The sequence below is a fragment of the Vombatus ursinus genome, unplaced genomic scaffold (assembly GCF_900497805.2).
Source record: "Vombatus ursinus unplaced genomic scaffold, bare-nosed wombat genome assembly UNPS02014801.1, whole genome shotgun sequence".
NCBI lineage: Eukaryota > Metazoa > Chordata > Mammalia > Diprotodontia > Vombatidae > Vombatus > Vombatus ursinus.
In genome coordinates, this window is record NW_020954579.1 from 11197592 (window position 1) to 11215926 (window position 18335).

At 36.4% G+C, this 18335-nt stretch overlaps 1 protein-coding gene across 3 annotated transcripts in view; it reads left to right on the forward strand.

Moving 5' to 3' along the window:
• The window catches only part of TLK2 (tousled like kinase 2), a 168750-nt gene that overhangs the window by 123201 nt on the left and 27214 nt on the right, over window positions 1-18335 (forward strand). For all 3 annotated transcript variants that reach the window (XM_027872944.1, XM_027872946.1, XM_027872945.1), the window contains 5 exons: window positions 5055-5121; window positions 5961-6058; window positions 7384-7465; window positions 9777-9868; window positions 13133-13222. In XM_027872944.1, the coding sequence (XP_027728745.1) occupies window positions 5055-5121; window positions 5961-6058; window positions 7384-7465; window positions 9777-9868; window positions 13133-13222 (429 nt within the window). The remainder of the gene's footprint in view (window positions 1-5054; window positions 5122-5960; window positions 6059-7383; window positions 7466-9776; window positions 9869-13132; window positions 13223-18335) is intronic.

Here is an 18335-nt window from a genome sequence, read left to right on the forward strand (position 1 = left end):
TTTCCCTTGGTGATGTCTCTGTTTTGTGATGTAGAACCTTTCTCCAATATTTTCTTTTCAGTATTTTAGTTATAAATTGTTAAATGTTGATTCATAGAACTTGTTGGCTCAAGACTCGTACAAGAAACAAACTATTTTCCTCGTTCCAGGGCATCAGTTGGAATTGAGCTCATGCTACCATTGTGAGGAATTTTGTTTCCTTTTGTTTCAAGTTTGCAGAAATAGCTGCTTTAAATATTTTTTTACATATAAATCCTTTTCCTAGTTCTTTTATTTCTTTGGGGATATAGATCTAGTACTGGTAGTATCTGTAGGTCAAAAGATATGCAGAACTGACCAAATGCTTTCCAGAGTGACTGGACCAACACACAGCTTCACCACCAGTGCATTTGTATTCCTTTTTCCCTCGAAGCCCCAGTTGACACTTTTTTTCCTCATCTTTGTCAGTCTAATATGTGTGATATAGAACTTCATAGTTGATTTAATTTGTATTATTTTTTGTGGAATTATCCTTATTCTTATAAATTTTAATAAATTCCTTATATATCTTGGACATGAGACTTTTATCAGAGAAACTTGAAATAAAAATTTTTCCCCAGTTACCTCATTTCTTTTTTTTTGTTTTGTTTTTTATTTTGTTTTTTGTTTTTAGATAATTGGGGTTAAGTGACTTGCCCAGGGTCACACAGCTAGTAAGCGTCAAGTGTTTGGTCCGAGGCCAGATTTGAACTCAGGTCCTACTGACTTCAGGGCCAGTGCTCTATCCACTGCACCACCTAGCTGCCCCTACCTCATTCCTTTTTAACTTTGACTATATTGATTTTATTTGTGCAAATTGTTTTTTAAAATGTATATAATCTAGTCAAAGTTGCCCATTTTATTTTCTGTGATCCTTTCTATGCTTTGTTTGGTCATGATCTCTTTCCTTTTCATAGATTTGATAGAGGATTTCTTTTGTGTCCCAATTTGTTTGTGATGTTTCCCTTCATCTGAGTAACATAACTAGATGTGATATATTATGATCTAAAACTGCCACACTTCTTTACAGTTTTCTCAGTAATTTTTGTGAAATATTGAGTCCTTACTCTCCAGTATCTGTGTTTTTAGGTTTATTGAACACTTTACTCTGCATATCTGTGTGTCTGTGTCTCTCTCTCACACATACCCCACATGTGCACACCCATGCACAATGAAGGGTGAAGTCCTTTTTTTAAAAAAAAAATATAATTTTTTTTCAATTAGCAAAAATATGCCTTCTCTCCCCTACCCCAATGGAGAACACAAGAAAAACAAAACCCATTATAAAGCAAACCAGATTTCCACATTGACTGTATCCAAAAAAACAGATTTGGCTTATTCTATACTCTGAGTCCTTTACCTTTCTATCAGGAGATTAGCAGTGTGTTTAATCATCAGTCCTGGAATTGACTTGTCTTTATGCTTATTCTTTAAAAGTTGTTTGCCTTTACCATATTGTCATTGTACAAATTCTTCTCCCGATTCTCCTTACCACACTCCCCAGTTTCTCTAAATCATCCCCTTCATCATTTCTTATAGGATAATAGTGTTCCATCTATACCATAACTTTTTCAGCCATTGCTCAGTTTACGGACACCTTTTCAGTTTCCAGCTCCTCATCACAAAAAACAAGCTCTTAAAGTACTTTCTTAGAGTTCGTTTTGCTTAAGACTAATACTTCCTTTAATCTGTACTCCCTCTAACCCCCTCCCGTCTCCCCTTTGCTCCTGTTTCCCTGTGAGATGAAGTGTACTTCTCTTTCCAACTCTGTGTGTGCTTTCCCTTTGACCAGTCAGAAGGAGACTCAAGTGCCTCCCAGTTCCCCTGTTCCTCGTTCTCTGCTCCTCTGTAAGGCTATCTACTTGTGCACCTTGATCATTTGAGATAATTTTCCCTAACCTCCCTTTCCCTTCCCTCCTCTTTCCATTATTTTCTTAAGATCATCAAGATATAACAAAACTACTCCTGGACCTTATCTTTGGACTTCCTCTTTGATCCCTGTTGATGATAAGTTTCAGAAAGGATATGTGTATTCTTTCCCCCATATTAAAATGTAAGCAGTTAATCTTTGTTTAGTCCCTTATCATTGTTCATTCATGTTTTCTTTTTTTTATGTGTCTCTTCAACTTCAGAATTTCTCTGTAGCTCTGGTCTTTTCCTCAGGAATTCTTCAAAGTCCTTTATTTCATTAAAGGTCCACTTCCCCCTCTTGTAGCATTACACTCAGTTTTGCTGGAAGTTATTCTTGGTTATAAGTTTGTATTCTTTGCAAGTATTCTTTGCTCTTTTATCATAATGACTGGCTGCTAAATTGTGTGGGATCCTGACTGTGGCTTCTTGGTACTTAAATTCTTTCTTTTTGGCTTCTGGTAGTGTCATTTCTTTAACTTGGAAGCTCTAGGTTTTGACTGTGATATTTCTGGGAGTTTTCATTTTGTGATTTCTTTCAGAAAGTAACTGGTAGATTCTGTTTACACTTTGCTGTCTGGTTCTAAGAGATCTGGGCAGTTTGGTTTTTTTAATTTAATTTAATTTAATTTTTTGCTTTTTGGTGAGACAGTAGGGTTAAGTGACTTGCCCAGGGGTAACACAGCTAGTACAGTTTGGTTTTTTTTTTTAAAAAGATTCCTTGAAATATGATGTCTCAGCTCTTTTTTTGATCATGGCATTTAGACAGTCCAATGATTCTTCAGTTACCTCTCCCTGATCTTTTATCTAGACCAATGGTTTTTTGCCTTATATGTTCTTCTATTTTTTAAAAAAGTCTCTGACTTTATTTTAATATTTCTTTTTGTCTCATGGAGTCATTGGCTTCTATTTGGTCCATTCTAATTTCAGGAAGTTGGTTGCTTGGATATGATTTGTACCTCTTGTACCAAGCTGTTAATTGCTTTTCACTTTTTTCTTTCATAGCTCTCATTTCTTTTATAATTTTTTTTATAAGCACTCTCATTTCATTTGTAAAAACTTAAAAAAAAAAAAAAACAAATCTCTTCCTTTATCTTTTCCAGGAATTCTAATTGAACTTAGGTCCAAGCTGTAATTTTCTCAGAAAATTTGCTTGCACATGTTTTGGAGTCATTTTCTTCTTCCCAGTTCGTGTCTTTTAGCTTCCCTGCCATCATAATTGCTTTTTATAATGAAATTATTTTTCTTTTCGCTCATTCTTCCAGCCCATTTTCTGACTTTGGAATTGTTATTAGGGTTGGGCCCTGATGCACTTTTGGAGAGAGTATCTGGTTTGGTCCTGTTGGTACTTTCTTAGACCATTGAGTGTTGTGTTATTCCAGGATCTCAAGAACAGGCTGAGGACCTGTAAGTTTTCAGTGCTCCTAGAGTGGTCTAATCCAGGGTAAAATCTTAATTCACCCCTTTCCCTCTCCCCAGGTAGGGGTTTGGGTCCAAGCAGCAGTGGAATGCTGCTGGTCTCATCCCTTATCAACCAACTGGAAAACTTGGTTCAGAGTGACAAAATTGTAGACTCCCCTTTTGTTTGGATGTTTGTTGGCTATTTCTGTCCTGGTTATTTCTTTGCAAGTTGAGCTAGATGCTGGAACTAAGACTCTGCACTGCTCCTGGGAATGATCCATTTCGTTATTACTTGCTTCTGAAGTTTCTCCTTTTTTGTTATATCACGCTGTCCCAGGCCTCTGTATTTGGGAATGCCACCCTTGGGCACAGGTCCTTCTTCTTAGGCTGCCCTTGATCTGTGACCTGGAACTTTCTAGTGGCAACAAAGCTACTAGCTTCGTTTACCACCTGGCTGCATTTTGCATTCTTTTGGACTTTGAACTTCTCTAGTCCCTGAGCTAGTTATCTTTTCTCCCCACTACCACTTTTCAGCTTCCTTTTGTGTATTGTCTTTCCCTATTAGATTGTAAGTTCCTCAAGGGCAGAGACTATCTTTCTTTTTCAAAATATTTGTATTTGTGTCCCCAGCGCTTAACATAATGCCTGGCATATTATAGGTGCTTAATAAATGTTTATTGACTGACAAGTTGGTACCATTTCCTAAAATGTTGTGGGTGTAGTGGTGCTTGGATATAGGGACCTCCTCTTCTTGCCTTGGTGTACAGCTTCTACCTGGGCACTTGAGTGCTCTGAGCACAGCATGTTCCTGACCTGACCTCATCTCCAGTGCCACTGTATGCAGCCTTTGCTGTCTCCTTACGCTGACTTGGGCTGGGTAAATGTCACACTGTGTCTTTTTCTGGATTTCAACATCAGAGTTTGGTGCATTTTCTAGGTTTGTTTGGTGTTTTGTGGAGGGGACCTCAGATGTCCTGCTTCCTGCTACTTTGCTGCCTTGGCTCTGCCTCCTGCCCTGCATTACTTTGATGGTTTTAGATTGATGGGGTTTTGTGGGAATAAATAGAGAAATGTTACAGTTGTCTTTTAATTTATTCATTCCTATAATGCAAAAGTTTGCCATTTGAGAATATGACTAGAAAGTCAGGTGTGTACCACTTTGATTTTTGGTGGGTGTGTATATTTCTGAAGTATGGAAAATGAATTTAATGAGTAGTAGGGTTTAACTGAGGTTAGGAGTGGTAGGTGGTAATGTTAAGAGGGCTTGGCCTGTATTAATAATCCTTTTAGGATATTTTATGTAGGACCAGGGTGTAGAGATAAATAAGTGGCTCAGGATATTCAAAACTTTTGGAATATTGTTGTTCATATTGAAAATTTTTTAGGTTTTTAATTTCTGAAAGTTACATATTTGATGTCTTTTCATAGTTTTAACAAAAGTGACATATGAGACATAGGACTGATTTTATAGGAACTGTGATCCAAGAAACTTTTCCGCATAATTTTCATGTATGATAAAATTAGACTTTTTACTTGAAAGCTGAACCTCCAAATTATAAATTTTCTTCCGTAGGCTATCTGAACTGCGTAATAGTCCTTCCTGTGATTATATTTTATTCACAGCTGAATATGTTTTGCCATACATCTTGCTACTTTCAGGTAAACAGGCACACTTTTTTATAATTATAGGCAACCAACTGACTGGAAATTCTTTCTTATTTTCCCAGGTTAACATTAGCTGAATACCATGAACAAGAAGAAATCTTTAAACTCAGACTAGGTCATCTTAAAAAGGTAAGAGTTAATCCTGTGCTGTGTGTTCCATTAATAGTTTCACAGAACACTAAAGATCTTATTTTTGAAGCTTTAAAAATGCCTTTTCTCCCTTTTATCTTCTGATGAATTCATTTTAGTCTTTGAGTTTTCCTATCCTCAATCCCGTTTGAGAACTATTCTAAAGTTTAGTGATTGTCAGGAAATAAGTGATAATTTAATATAAACTCTATCCATTGCCATTAGGGTTCCCTAAGGTAAAAATTAAGTGTTTAGGGAAGCACATTGGTTTTAAAATTATGTTAAAATTTTTCCTTTGATTCAAAACAGTAGCAGCAATTGTATTCATTCTTGAGCAAATAAGACTAGAAAATAGATTTCGTATCATTCCTTGAATATCACAGGTTCTGTGTGCTCATTCTACTGATGACTTATGTGGGTGTTTAAAAAATGCTGATAATTCACCTTCGGTATCTAGTAACTAGCTGTTCATAGAGTCTTTAAAATAATTTGCATATGTTATTTGCTGTTGCTTATAATGAAAGTTACTTTCTAATTTAATATTTTGGTTTCCATTTTTTTGCCATTGAATCTTTGATAGAAATGACATCAAATAAGGTCCTAAGTCTAACCTCAATGACTGAATTTTTGTCTGTAATGTTTATAAAAATCGCCCAGATTTTTTTTCCCTTGAGGTTTAGTCTGACTCATTAAATAATTCTTTTCTTTGTGCTAACCAGATTGTTGTCTTATATCGCAGAATAAGTGAAATAATTATCTGTGGTACTTTTGTTAAAAAGGCTGTGAAAACGAGAATACTTACAGTTCCAAGTTATCTTTTCCTTTTAATTTCATTTCAGGAGGAAGCGGAAATCCAGGCAGAGCTGGAAAGGCTAGAGAGAGTTAGAAATCTACATATCAGGGAATTAAAAAGGATACATAATGAAGATAATTCACAGTAAGCACTTTTTAGGAACATTTTTACACATGCTGGCATTGAGTTGGGATTTCTGAAATGGTGTCACTGTTATAGCCTTTGACAACTTGATTAAAGAGCTACTGGTGGATAAGAAGTTGTCATATGTACATGCTTATTTGTGGGTGAGGAGAGCATCTTTGCTAGTAAGCATAGAAAGTTCACTTTACACATAAGTCATATAGAGAATAACTTGATCATGAACAGCTTTTCAGACACAGTTTACCCTAGCAGAAAGAGCACTCCTCTAAGAATCAGGAGACCTGAGTATGTGACCAAGCTTTGCCCTTAACTTGATTCCCTGGCTGCCATTTTCCTTGTCGGTAAAGTGAGGGTATTCAACTAGGATCATGGGACTTTAGAGGGAACCTCAGAGACCATCTAATCCAATCTCATCATTTTATGAATGAGAAAATTGAGTGCCAAAGAAGTTCATGAGGAGTTAAAGTATTGGAGGTGGGATTTAGATCTTTTGACTCAAAAGCCAGTGGTACCGTGCTACATTCATAACCTTTTACCTCAGGTCTAAGTTTCTATGGTTCTACGAACAGAGTAAAAGTGTAATTGAGTACACAGTGTCATTGACTACACACCAATATCATTGTGGGCTAATACTTAATTTTTCTTTTAGAGAAATCCAAGGTCTGAAATTGTTAAGGAATGTAGTTTATGATAGAATTAAATAGCTTCTACTTAAAATTTGTTCCTTTTCTCATTTTTTTCTGATTCTAAACTATGAGTTTTATGACAATTACTGGTTCATGCATCTCTGCTTTACCAGTGAACCAGATAATTTTTAAATAAGGAAGGCATTTTGGGGCAATCCAGTTTCCAAGTGTTCCAAGATAAAAAGTAGTAAGTGGAACCTTTTCTTGTTTTCTATTTGCCAGTGACTATTTATTTTTTTAATCAGATTATTTTATTTAAGAAAAAAAAACAAAACAAGATGCAGTTTTAATAGCATTCCATGTTGTAATGGAGAACAATTGATATTTATATAGTGCTTTAAGGTTCACAGAGTGCTTTATTTAAAAATTTTAAAATATAATTTCATTGATACCCTTTTTGTCATAGTAATTTCTGGAAAGCTCTTTCAGTCAACCCAAAAGGATTACATATAGGTATTTGCTAGTCCTTTGAATTACAGTTTCTTTACAAAAATGAGCTTTGTGCTAAATATTAAGATGCTTTCAAAAGATACTTAATATTCACTACCCCTTCTATATTATATTTTTTGAGAATTTTACAAAGCATGGAGACTATGTAGTTCTTGCCCTCAAGAAGTAACAGTCTTTTTGTTTTCATAGATTTAAAGATCATCCAACGCTAAATGACAGATACTTGTTGTTACATCTATTGGGTAGAGGCGGTTTCAGTGAAGTTTACAAGGTAAGTGTCAGGAACTTGGCCACTGTAAATGATGGCTAAACTTAAATTAAATAAATGTCCTGCCTACTTGGAAAATTTTTTAAATAGTGAAATCAAGACAGTTAACGTAAGGTTTTTGGTACATAAACAGAAACTTCAAGAATGGCAGTTCTGATCTAAAAACCAAGTTCTTTATTTTGACCAAACTGTAATCTTTCTGAATCATATTGCTCACTAACGCTCACATTTAGTGTAAATGTCCTGATGCAAAGCAGTTCAATTGGGCCACTCTTATCACAGGACCACTGTGCCTGTAGATACATTACTAAATACTTGATTTGGCCAAAGGTTTATAATGGGTCATTAGCCAAGAACTGTTCAAATTTCTTGATCAGTCAAAGCACCTGTGAGCATCATGGATACTATATCAAATGTTACTTAATATTGTATTAAAATGATGTTTGACTCCAAAACAGACTGGCTGGCGTTGAAAATAGGGAAATTTAAAAAATCTTCCATCAGATATTCTTTCCCCTCTAAGTCTTCACTTATAAATCTAGGTCTATAGAAGAAAAGCCATTATTAATATTTGATCTTAGCAAGTAATTGTGAAGGTGGAACTGGTTTTTTGATTTTTTTTCTTCTGCCTTTCAAGATCATCAAAGCCAAATTTTTAGTGTTTTCCAACAAGTGCTTTCCAACAACTGTAGATAACTTTTTTTTTTTTTGCGATGATATATATTCTTGATGCCTAACTATATGGAAGAACTTGGTAGATATGGGAAGCACTCAAACTGAAGAACTCATTGAACCTTAAAATGGTTAACTTTTGATGTTTACATTACTAATGGCCAGAGCCAACATTCAAGACAACCAAGTGATGTTTTACTTGGTTTTAATTTGTTCTACAAATGGGCATTAATATAATCAGGTAAATAATTTCTAAAACCTAAAAAAACCCCACTTAATGCTATATTATTTTATAACAATATAATAATAATATATGTAATATAGTATAATATAGGCTTTACATAAGTTAGTGTGAAGGTTTCAAAGTAGAAGGTTTTTGTTTAATTGTATTGGTTTATCAAAGAAATTTTTATTTATGGGTACCACTTTCATTTTCCCTTTGTATGACACTTAAAATGGATCAACATAAGGTGATAAACATTTAACACTTACAGTTTTCATGTCTCGGGACATTGACAAGAGCCACTATGTGGGCAGTTAAAAGATAGTAGCAATGCTTTTATAGGCCGTTACTAAGTAGTACAAAGTGTGCGTAGTACTGAAAGGCAAAGTGGCAGAAAGTAAGGATTGCTCCTATATATTACCTAATGCGTAGGCAACACTTCTGAGAGCTTCGCATAGGTCCTTTTTAGAGAAAATCTATTATATTAAATCTGAATTTGCAGAACAGATCCTAATGAATCATTATTCATACTTTACAAGGATTATTGTAGGATTCCCTACTTGGAGAGAGAACTTCCCTTGTGCAAATGATTTTAGATTTCTAAAGTGTGATTTCCAGGATCACATCTACTAAGATAGTGAGAGGTCACATATACTTCTCACTTTATGATGTAAAACCTTCTTGTTAATTCTAAACTCATCAATAGGGCCATTTGTTCGTGGAAGCGTGCCTTTCCTTTCTTAGCAGTTCTAGAGAAGAGCCATAGTACCAACTGCTCCTAGACAGTGTTTGAGTCAAACTTCACATGTAGTTTAAGGGTTTTAAAGCTGCTTCTTTATATGATGTGATCTCAAGGGATAGGGTTGGTCTGCGTCCTCTCTGTCTCTTACCTCAATAATGGTTAACAAATTGTAGAATCATTTTCCAAATAATCTTACCTCAAGGAACTATGTGGAGAGAGGACATTTAATGATTGAATATGCTGTTCTGTTTGTTGCCTAATGGGCAGTATTTTTCATTCCCCAGCTTCATAAGAGTGATAGAGGAATAACTATTTGAGCACTTGACATCCCAGTTTTAGCTCTCTCATAAGAGAGGTAAAGGGTTATTTGACAATAACCATTTGATTATGAGTTGTCCATTTGTGGTTTATGTGATGTTTGTGTTTTCTAGATCATTTGATGCTATTATGTTTGGATAGTTCTGAATTATCAGATCAGAAATTTCAAGTAGTTGGAGGCTCTTCTGAAATAAATGGGTATTATAATAAGGTGCCGTCTGCTGCCACAGTCATTTAAATATTTTGGACCTTTAATTATATTCAACCGAAAAACAAGAGCTTCAAGTAGTTGCCCATACCTGTAGAATTGGTTTGAATTTCTCTGCCAGAATATGATCTAAATTTCCTTCTCTTTGTAGGCATTCGATTTAACAGAACAGAGATATGTAGCTGTGAAAATTCACCAGTTAAATAAAAACTGGAGAGATGAAAAAAAGGAGAATTACCACAAGTAAGTGAACTTTCTAGGGACAGATTTTTCTAAGTCATTCAATCATTAGAAGCTCCAGTAAGTCAGCAAGCATTGCCTGCTTTTAATATATGCTAGGCCCTGTGCTAAGCACCGGGGGATATAAGGAAAGGCAAAAAGCAATCCTTGTTCTCAAGGATCTCACATTCTAATGAAGGATACAAAGTATAAATAATTGTATACATTGAAGATATATTCAGAGTAGATGAAAGTACCACTGTCTGCTGTTCAAAGGCAAGTAAGTGGGACCATGAGGAAGCAGGTATACACAGAGAAGCTATCTTATGGGAGCTATGCCTTTAATGCCATGATAGTAATGAGTTTGGAGCAATCCTGTGATTCTGCACATTGACAAACAATGTAGTAGATTGAATGTTTTATGTTGGTGACTTAGTGAAGGTTTGTATCCTGTTCATCTTTCGGTTCTTTTTCTTGGAAGGGAGTATATCGCACTAAAATGGGGACCTGGGAGAATGGTGTTAGTTTGATCTTTTCAAGTTAGTTGTTATGTATTAAATCTTGTAAGTCTTTGTTCCTTTAGTGTTGGGCTCTGGCTGTTTTCTCTTCCTTCCTACAAGATTGGAGACATTGTAAATTAGTGACTCGTTTGCTTTGGAGATCAGGCAGATTTAATTTGTTGTTAAACTGCCTATCAGGTTTAACATTTGTTCTAATTTGGTGGTATATTAAACTAGACAAACATTGACAGTAGGTGCTGAACACTAACAGAAAGTTCCCTTTGACAGGTCAAGTTTTTTTTCTATAAACATTTCTGCTTTATAGTGGTAAATAAAGCTCTAGAAAAATAAGTGATATTTGAGGTGGCTTGTGAAACCTATGGATCTATCAAAGTAGTTGTGTCACCACACTTAGTTTGATGCATAGATTCCCCCCTTTTTTACATCCTACTTGAATGCATCCGGCCTCCAGTACTGTCCTAGGAAGGCAGATGTAGCCCGGGTGATTTTGATGAGCCATTCCATTGAAAGCACATGTCATATAAATAAATACATTCCACTGACTAAATATGTATTTATCAATGGATACTGAGGATAAATCAGAGAGTAAAACTATGTATTCTTCTGACCAATTATGAGTGAGGCCACATACCATTCCAAGATTCCACAGTGCTTGAGGGTATCAGAACAAATTGTCATTGATAATTTACCGACTGAAAATACCTTTCTGGTCCATTTTTCTTTTGTATTCTTTGGGTGACAATCTGTGTCATTTACTTAACCCTGGCCATTCTTAATCAGTTGACTCTGGGGCCCAATCGTGGTATGGCTGTAAAGGCTAAAACACTCAGAGCTTAGTCAAAGAAAATCTCAGCATCTGTAGTATCTTGTAAGTCACGATACTAGGGGAAATAAGTGTAATTGTTACGTTTAGCTCCTGGGTTTATGAAAGGATCAAACAGCAGGCTCCTCAAATCAAGCTCTTCAAAGCAAAACTTCCAGCAGTTCTTCCATTTGTTTTGAGTAACTATTTTCACTCCAGTTTGTAACTAAGACATGAAAGAAGGAAAATATGCAAGCAGGGGCACTCAGGTGTTCTCATTCCCAGTTTGTTAGGCATAGCCAAAGAGTGAAGAGACTTAGGGAAAACTAGGGTCATGAGTAGCTGCTATGTATGCCAGAGTGTTCTAATCACTGTTATAACAGGGAGCTTGAACAGAGTTACTGATTCTTCTGAAATCCTACTTTCTTGTCTCTCTTAGGAACATTGTTATGCTTTGTTATAGCATACTAAATGATATCCAAGTAATCCTCATAAATCTGAAATTATAGTACCTTCCAAAATTTAATTTTTCTTTATCAAAAGTCTTGGCAAAATGCCATAAGCTGCCTTGAACTCTGAAAGAGATCCGTACTGGACATTTTGCCCTAGTCTCTATAGAATGCTTAGTTTTTAAACTAACTCCTAACTGTAAAGTGAAAGGCCTCTTTTAATAATTGTAGCAAGTATTTATTATGATAGTGTTGTCATTATCTGATGATAATAAATAAGAAAAATATCAATATTAAAAATGAAAAAATGATTCACATGTAATGGGGGAGCATTATTGACTTATTCTGTAGGGTATAGGCTTTGAATTATTTTTCCTCAAATCCCTAAAATTCCCTAATTTATAATATCAAGCTTTTTTCTGGTGCTGTTTGTACCAGAGTAACACATTTGTAAGGTATATGACCCAAATGGAGTAGCATTGAGCATAGAAATGTGAAGCTTGGGATTGAAGTAGGGAAAAGAGATAAAAATGAATGAAAACATTTGGGGAGAATTAGAGTTTATCCTGAGAATGATTTTTTAGGGAATTATCAAAATAAATTTAGAATTAGGAATACAGAAAAACATTATTTGTAGATTGTTATGGATTACTTTGCAAAAATGACTTTAAAAAACTATACAGTAGGGAAATTTGTAAAGAAAATCAGTCATTGCATGTCAATCAAAAGTATGCCTTATCCAAAAGCCCAGCTAAAATCAATTGTTTTTGAGACTCTAAATATATTTCCCTTTACAAATAGAGAATAAAGCAAAAATTAAAAACAGGAAGAATGTTGTCAACCAATTTATTTTTATACTTATCCTTGGGATCCAAGATTCAGTGGTAGAAATATAATTGTGATTAACAATGTTCTTAGGTTTGACTGGCTTATAGACTAAGCAGTACAATTAGATCTGAAGTCTAAGGTTGGTTTCAAATGATGCAAAACATCAAGTGGTGCCTCTAGAAATGTAATTTGAGATGCTACCAAATGTATCTCTCCTTTAGCAAAGTAGCAAGGACTTTGTGTGACAGAACCTCTGAATCTTTTGCCCCTTGTCTGTACCATATGAAATTGGCTTATGTTTAGAAATATTTCTACTAAATCAAGGACTAAACTTACATGAAAAATGCCTCTTTTTAGCAAACTTCAATTTTCAGTTCTTTGAGCTGACAAAATAAAACATCAGAAACTTTCAAACTGCTGTGACATTTCAGAAAATGAGTCTGATTTAGACAAAATTCCATGTGGCAGACATCATATTAAAGTCTCTTTGAGGAGAGTTTCCCCTTCTTCTCTATGTCTATACTGCAGGAGCCAAATAAATGAAGTCAGAGGATTAAAGGGAGCAGGTGCAGACAGAGGGGGTAAATGAGTGTTTTTTTGTTTTGGTTTTGGTTGATTCAGTGACATACATAGAAAATAGCCCTGAATAGACCTAACATAACTTGTTAATTCTCTGTTTCATTTGTAGGCACGCATGTAGGGAATACCGAATTCACAAAGAACTGGATCATCCTCGGATAGTTAAGCTATATGACTACTTTTCACTTGATACTGACTCGTAAGTACTGTCTCAGATATGTAGACAGTCCCCATAATTTTCTAGGACTATGCCACACGCATTTCTAGTGTTGAGTTTCAGTCCTAGAAAGACTATTACAACCCAGTAACCCTCAAAACTAAACCTATTAGTATTATGAGGAAGTGATTCCATACTAATTAATTGCATACTTTGGGGACAAACAACCCATGCCAGTGAATATATGTTAGCTTTGCCCATTTTGGGCTCAACCCTAAAAACCCTGAAGAAACTCCATTGCTCCTCAAGTCAATGAGCTTGACTTCGATTCCTGGGAAAACTCTAAAATAGATCATTAAACAGATAATTGGCGAATATCTAGAAAAGGAAGTAGTGATTACAAAGAGCCATCGTTGACTTCAAGAAGAATATGTCATTCCAGACTAACCTTATTTCCTTTTTTTGACAGGATTATTAAACTAGTAGATGAGAGGAATGCTGTGTATATAGTTTACCTAGATTTTAGCAAAGCGTTTGATAATGTATTTCATGCTGTATTTGTGGAGAAGATGGGAAGGCGTTCATTATATGATAACACAAATTAGTTGGATTCAGAATTGTTTGCATGGCTAGATAGACTCAGTCATTCATGGTTTAGTTTTGATTTAGTTAGTTCTCCAGTGGAATGTCTCAGGTTTCTCTGCCTTGTGCTCTTTAACATTTATTAATGACTTGGATAAAGGCATAGATGGCATGCTCATCACATTTGAAGACAACACAAAGCTGGAAGGGATAGTTAACACACTGGATTACAGTCAACTTCCAAAAAGAATCCAATAAGTTGTAGAGTCTAATACTTGTGTCTAAAAAATTATCTTTACCAGTACAAGATGGGGTTAGGGAGTTGGATAGAGAACAATTGTTCTGAAAAATTTCTAAGAGTTTTAGTAGACTGCAAGCTCAGTATGATATGGCAGCCCAAAAAGCTAATGTGTTCTTGCACTACATTAAAAGAAATATAGCTTCCAGGAATAGAGAGGAAAGTCCCATTTTACTCTGCTTTTGTCGAACTTCACCTGGAGTATTGTTTTCAGTTCTGAGCCACCACAGTCCAGACATTGATAAACTTGGGGAATGGCTAGTTGAATGGTAAAGGGCCTTGAGTGTATGTTTATGAGCAGCAGTTGAAGGAACTGGGAATGCTTAGCCCAGAGAAGAGAAGCCTGGGGCGGGGGGGGGGGGGGGGGGGGCGCGGAAGGGAGGGGGGGGGGGGGGGGGGGGGGGGGGGGGGGGGGGGGCCACACAAAGGATACTGCCTTCATGTATTTGAAGGGCTATCACGTGGAACAGTAGTTAAGAGTTGTTCTGTTAGGATTCCAGAGAGGAAAATTTTATCTCAGTGTAAGAGAAAACTTCTTTACAATGCAAATTGTGCATTACAATTATAAAGAGCCATTGTTGGCTTCTAAATAAGGAACTATGCAAAACACTGCAAAAACTGAAGAGGTTACCTCAAGAGGTAGTGGATTACCCCTCCTTGGAGGTCTTTAAGTAGAGACTGAATGTTGGGTATATTACAGTGGGACTTTCTTTTTTTTGTTTATGGGTTGGATTAGATATCCATTGAGGTCCCTTCCAACTCTGAAGTTCTGTAATTCTAATCAAGGATACGAGTTTGCACTGGGGCAACGAACATAAATATAGCACAAATGAAAAAGGCATGTTTGTGTGATAATTGTCATATTACTGTTGCATACTGGTTTAGGGACTTTTTAAAAATCTTTGGACATTGCCCCGATAATTCTGAACCGGACCAGACCACTACATAATAGAGACCTTACAGTTTAATAAACGTGGTGTGTTGGGGGTAGAAGACTTCTTGATCCCAAACAAGTATGATATAGAAGCCATTGACTTGTGGTTGCCTTTGGTCAAAAATGTGGTTGGTACTGATTTGGATACTGACCAGATCCTTACTTGGGATCCTTAACCTTTGGAGAAACCCCACCTGCCTAGGAGTCTGGTTCAGCTCACATATGCTGCTAAGGTCACACAGTCACAGAGATTTAGAGGTGGAAGGGACCTAAAAGACACATTATTCCTGGATTTTAAGCCACTGTCTTCCTAGCCAGATATTCACTTCAGAAAGCAGTTTTTCTTTTCTGCATCCCTTGCAGTCAGTGGTCTTCAGTTTTTGTCCATGATTTCACAATCTTTGGCAGTGCTTATTTGGTTCCTACCTATCCTTCATGAATCATCAAAAGTGGATTTTAATGCGATTTAAAAGGTTCTGTTTTGTCTTAGATATCTGCCCCATGAAGACAGTAGACTTTTCTCTTGTTTTTATATCAATGTATACTTCCTCAGTATCCCATACCTAGGATATCACCAACTACCATCGTTCTTCTTTTCATCCTCTAATGCTTACTGGATTATCTCTCACTGTATGGCTTTATAGGATTACTATATAATTCCTTAGAGGAGTACAGGCAGCTACATCTTCCTCGGAGTATTCAACTTCTTCCTTTTTAGGAATAAAAATATTTTTAGTTCTAAATGTACAACTTCCTTTTCTTTCCCTTCATCATGTGACAGACACTTCCATTCTCTAAATTCCACATAAGTCAAGTTTTCCCCTCTTTTATCTTTGACCTCTTTTTTCTCTCCCTGTTAAAGCCCAGTTTCTCTTTCCTTGGGGAATGCTTCATTGCCCTTGACACTCTAGAGTGTGCAGTGATGTTCCTAGAGTCCTTTCACTTCTTCTAGGAGGAAGAACTGTGGAGCAGATAGATAGCATTCAGTTGACTATGGCAGAAATACAAACATTTAACACCCAGTGCAAGCTCTGTTGTCCATCTTGATTGAGATTTTCATTATTGCGCAGTTGTTGATGTTTGTGTATTATTTGTGATTTGTTGTTGTTGTTGTTGTTGGGCAGTGGGGGTCAAGTGACTTGCCCAGGGCCACACAGCTAGTAAGTGTTATGTGTCTGAGGCCAGATTTGAACTCGGGTCCTCCTGACTCCAGGGCCAGTGCTCTATCCACTCTGCCACCTAGTTGCCCCTTGTGATTTTTTTATATCTCACTCTAAACACCTGGCTCAATCCTTTAAGGACATTTTTCATTTCTTAATAGTTTGACAGTCCAAACCATCTTCCTTTTTTAAAATATCAGCAACTCGTTCAAAGCCACAACACCCCAACCCCCTGTCTCCCTCACAACCAGCCCCTTCTCTGTTTCACCACTTTGTCCCACCTGTCAATCTACCCTGCTAATTTGCTTTACCCTCCAATTTTTTCCATTTACCTTTTCTTTTAACTTGCCTTGCCAGCTACCTTCTTTTCCTTTTCCTTCAGTCCTTCTCCTTGAGGCTTTGTTGTTAGTTCATTACTCCTTGATCCTACTATTCCTCCTTCAGCCTTCTTTCACCAAAGCCAGAGGTCAAATCTGGACTTCGAGATTGTTCATTTTCTCAATTTTTCCAAGTATTCTTCTTCCCCAAATTCAGTCGTCTTTATTCATCTCAAGTCTCTTTTCTCTGGGTCTTTCCATAGAAACTGAAGGTAGTCTTCCCAAGGGGTCTTTAGGACTATTCTGTGCCTGTAAGGAACGAAGCAGGATTATTCTGTACCCTGCAGCCCAGGATCCAGAGGTACAGATTGGATACCCCCCCCTCCCCATGTCTCCAGGAAAGGTTTGAGACTAGGCTTGTCTTGATCCTGTCACAGAGTATTCTTTTCCCATCATTAAATCAGTTACAAAAAAATATTGGGTCAAGAAGGTATAAATTTGGGGAACCTGAATTACATTCCTTTTCTTCCTGTTGCATGTCTGTGGCACACTGTGACTTTTTTTTTTAACTTTATTTAAAGTAAAGCCCTAGAACATTAAGTTCCTCCACATTAAAATATAAGTTCAAAAAAAAATTTCAGGACCATATGTAAATTTTGGATTATCATTTTGGGGTATCTATATCTCTGCTCCTTTTAACGTAAGAAATTGAATTGATTCTGTGTGACTGTGGGGTCGTTTTGCTCTTGGATTATGTTCATGAGAAATTTTCCCCAGAACAAACACATAAGAACATAAATTTAAAAAGTGATTTGACATTTGTAGAAATTAAAAGGGAATATTTTTTGCAGCCTGCATTTTAGGGCAAGTTATGCTAAAATCTGAGAGTTTCTCATATTTTGTTGAATTATTATATCAGTTATTGTTTATGAAAGTCTAAATGCCTGACTCCCAAAAATATATACCATACGTTTAAAACCTGAGATAGAAAAAATTGAGGACATATGTTCACCAGCTCCATCTTATCCACAATTTTACATTTTTTGTGACTTCAGTGTTTGACAATGTTAATCCCTTTTCTTTCTGAATGTTCTTTCCATTTTTGAGTTTTTATGACACCGCTCTGCCACAGTAGGTGTTTTTTACCCCCTTACCTATCAAATGAGGGAGGGTCAAGTGTCCTTTGCAGGTTTTTCATCTATATCCTGCTCCATAAGTGTGGATTTACTTGTCTTGGTGGTGTTTTTTTTTTTTAACATGTGTTTTTAAAACTTTTTTCTCCCTTCCTCCCTCCCCACCCACCCTCATTGAAAAGGCAAGCATCTCGGTACAGATTATAGATGTGTAATCATGCAAAACGCTTCCATAGTAGTCCTGTTGTGAAAAACTAGGTATATTTCCCTTCATCCTATCCAACCCCCCGTTTATTCTATTCTCTCTTTTGACCCTGTCCCTCCTCAGAAATGTTTGCTTTTGATTATCCCCTCCCCAATCTGTCCTCCCCTCTGTCAACTCCCTGCTCTCTTGTCCCCTTCCCCCCTTATTTTCCCGTAGGGCAAGATAGATTTCCATACCCCATTGTGTATGTTATTCCCTCCTTAAGCCAAATCCTAGGACAATAAGATTCACTCATTCCCTCTCACCTTTCCCCATTTCCCCTCCACTGTAAAAGCCTTTTCTTGTCTGCTTCATGTGAGATAATTTACCCCATTCTACTTCTCCCTTTCTCCTTCTCCCAGTATAATCTTCTCTCACCCCTTAATTTTATTTTCCAGATATCACCCCTTCATCTTCAACTACCCTGTGTCCTCTATCTATCTATCTATCTATCTATCTATCTATCTATCTATCTATCTATCTATCT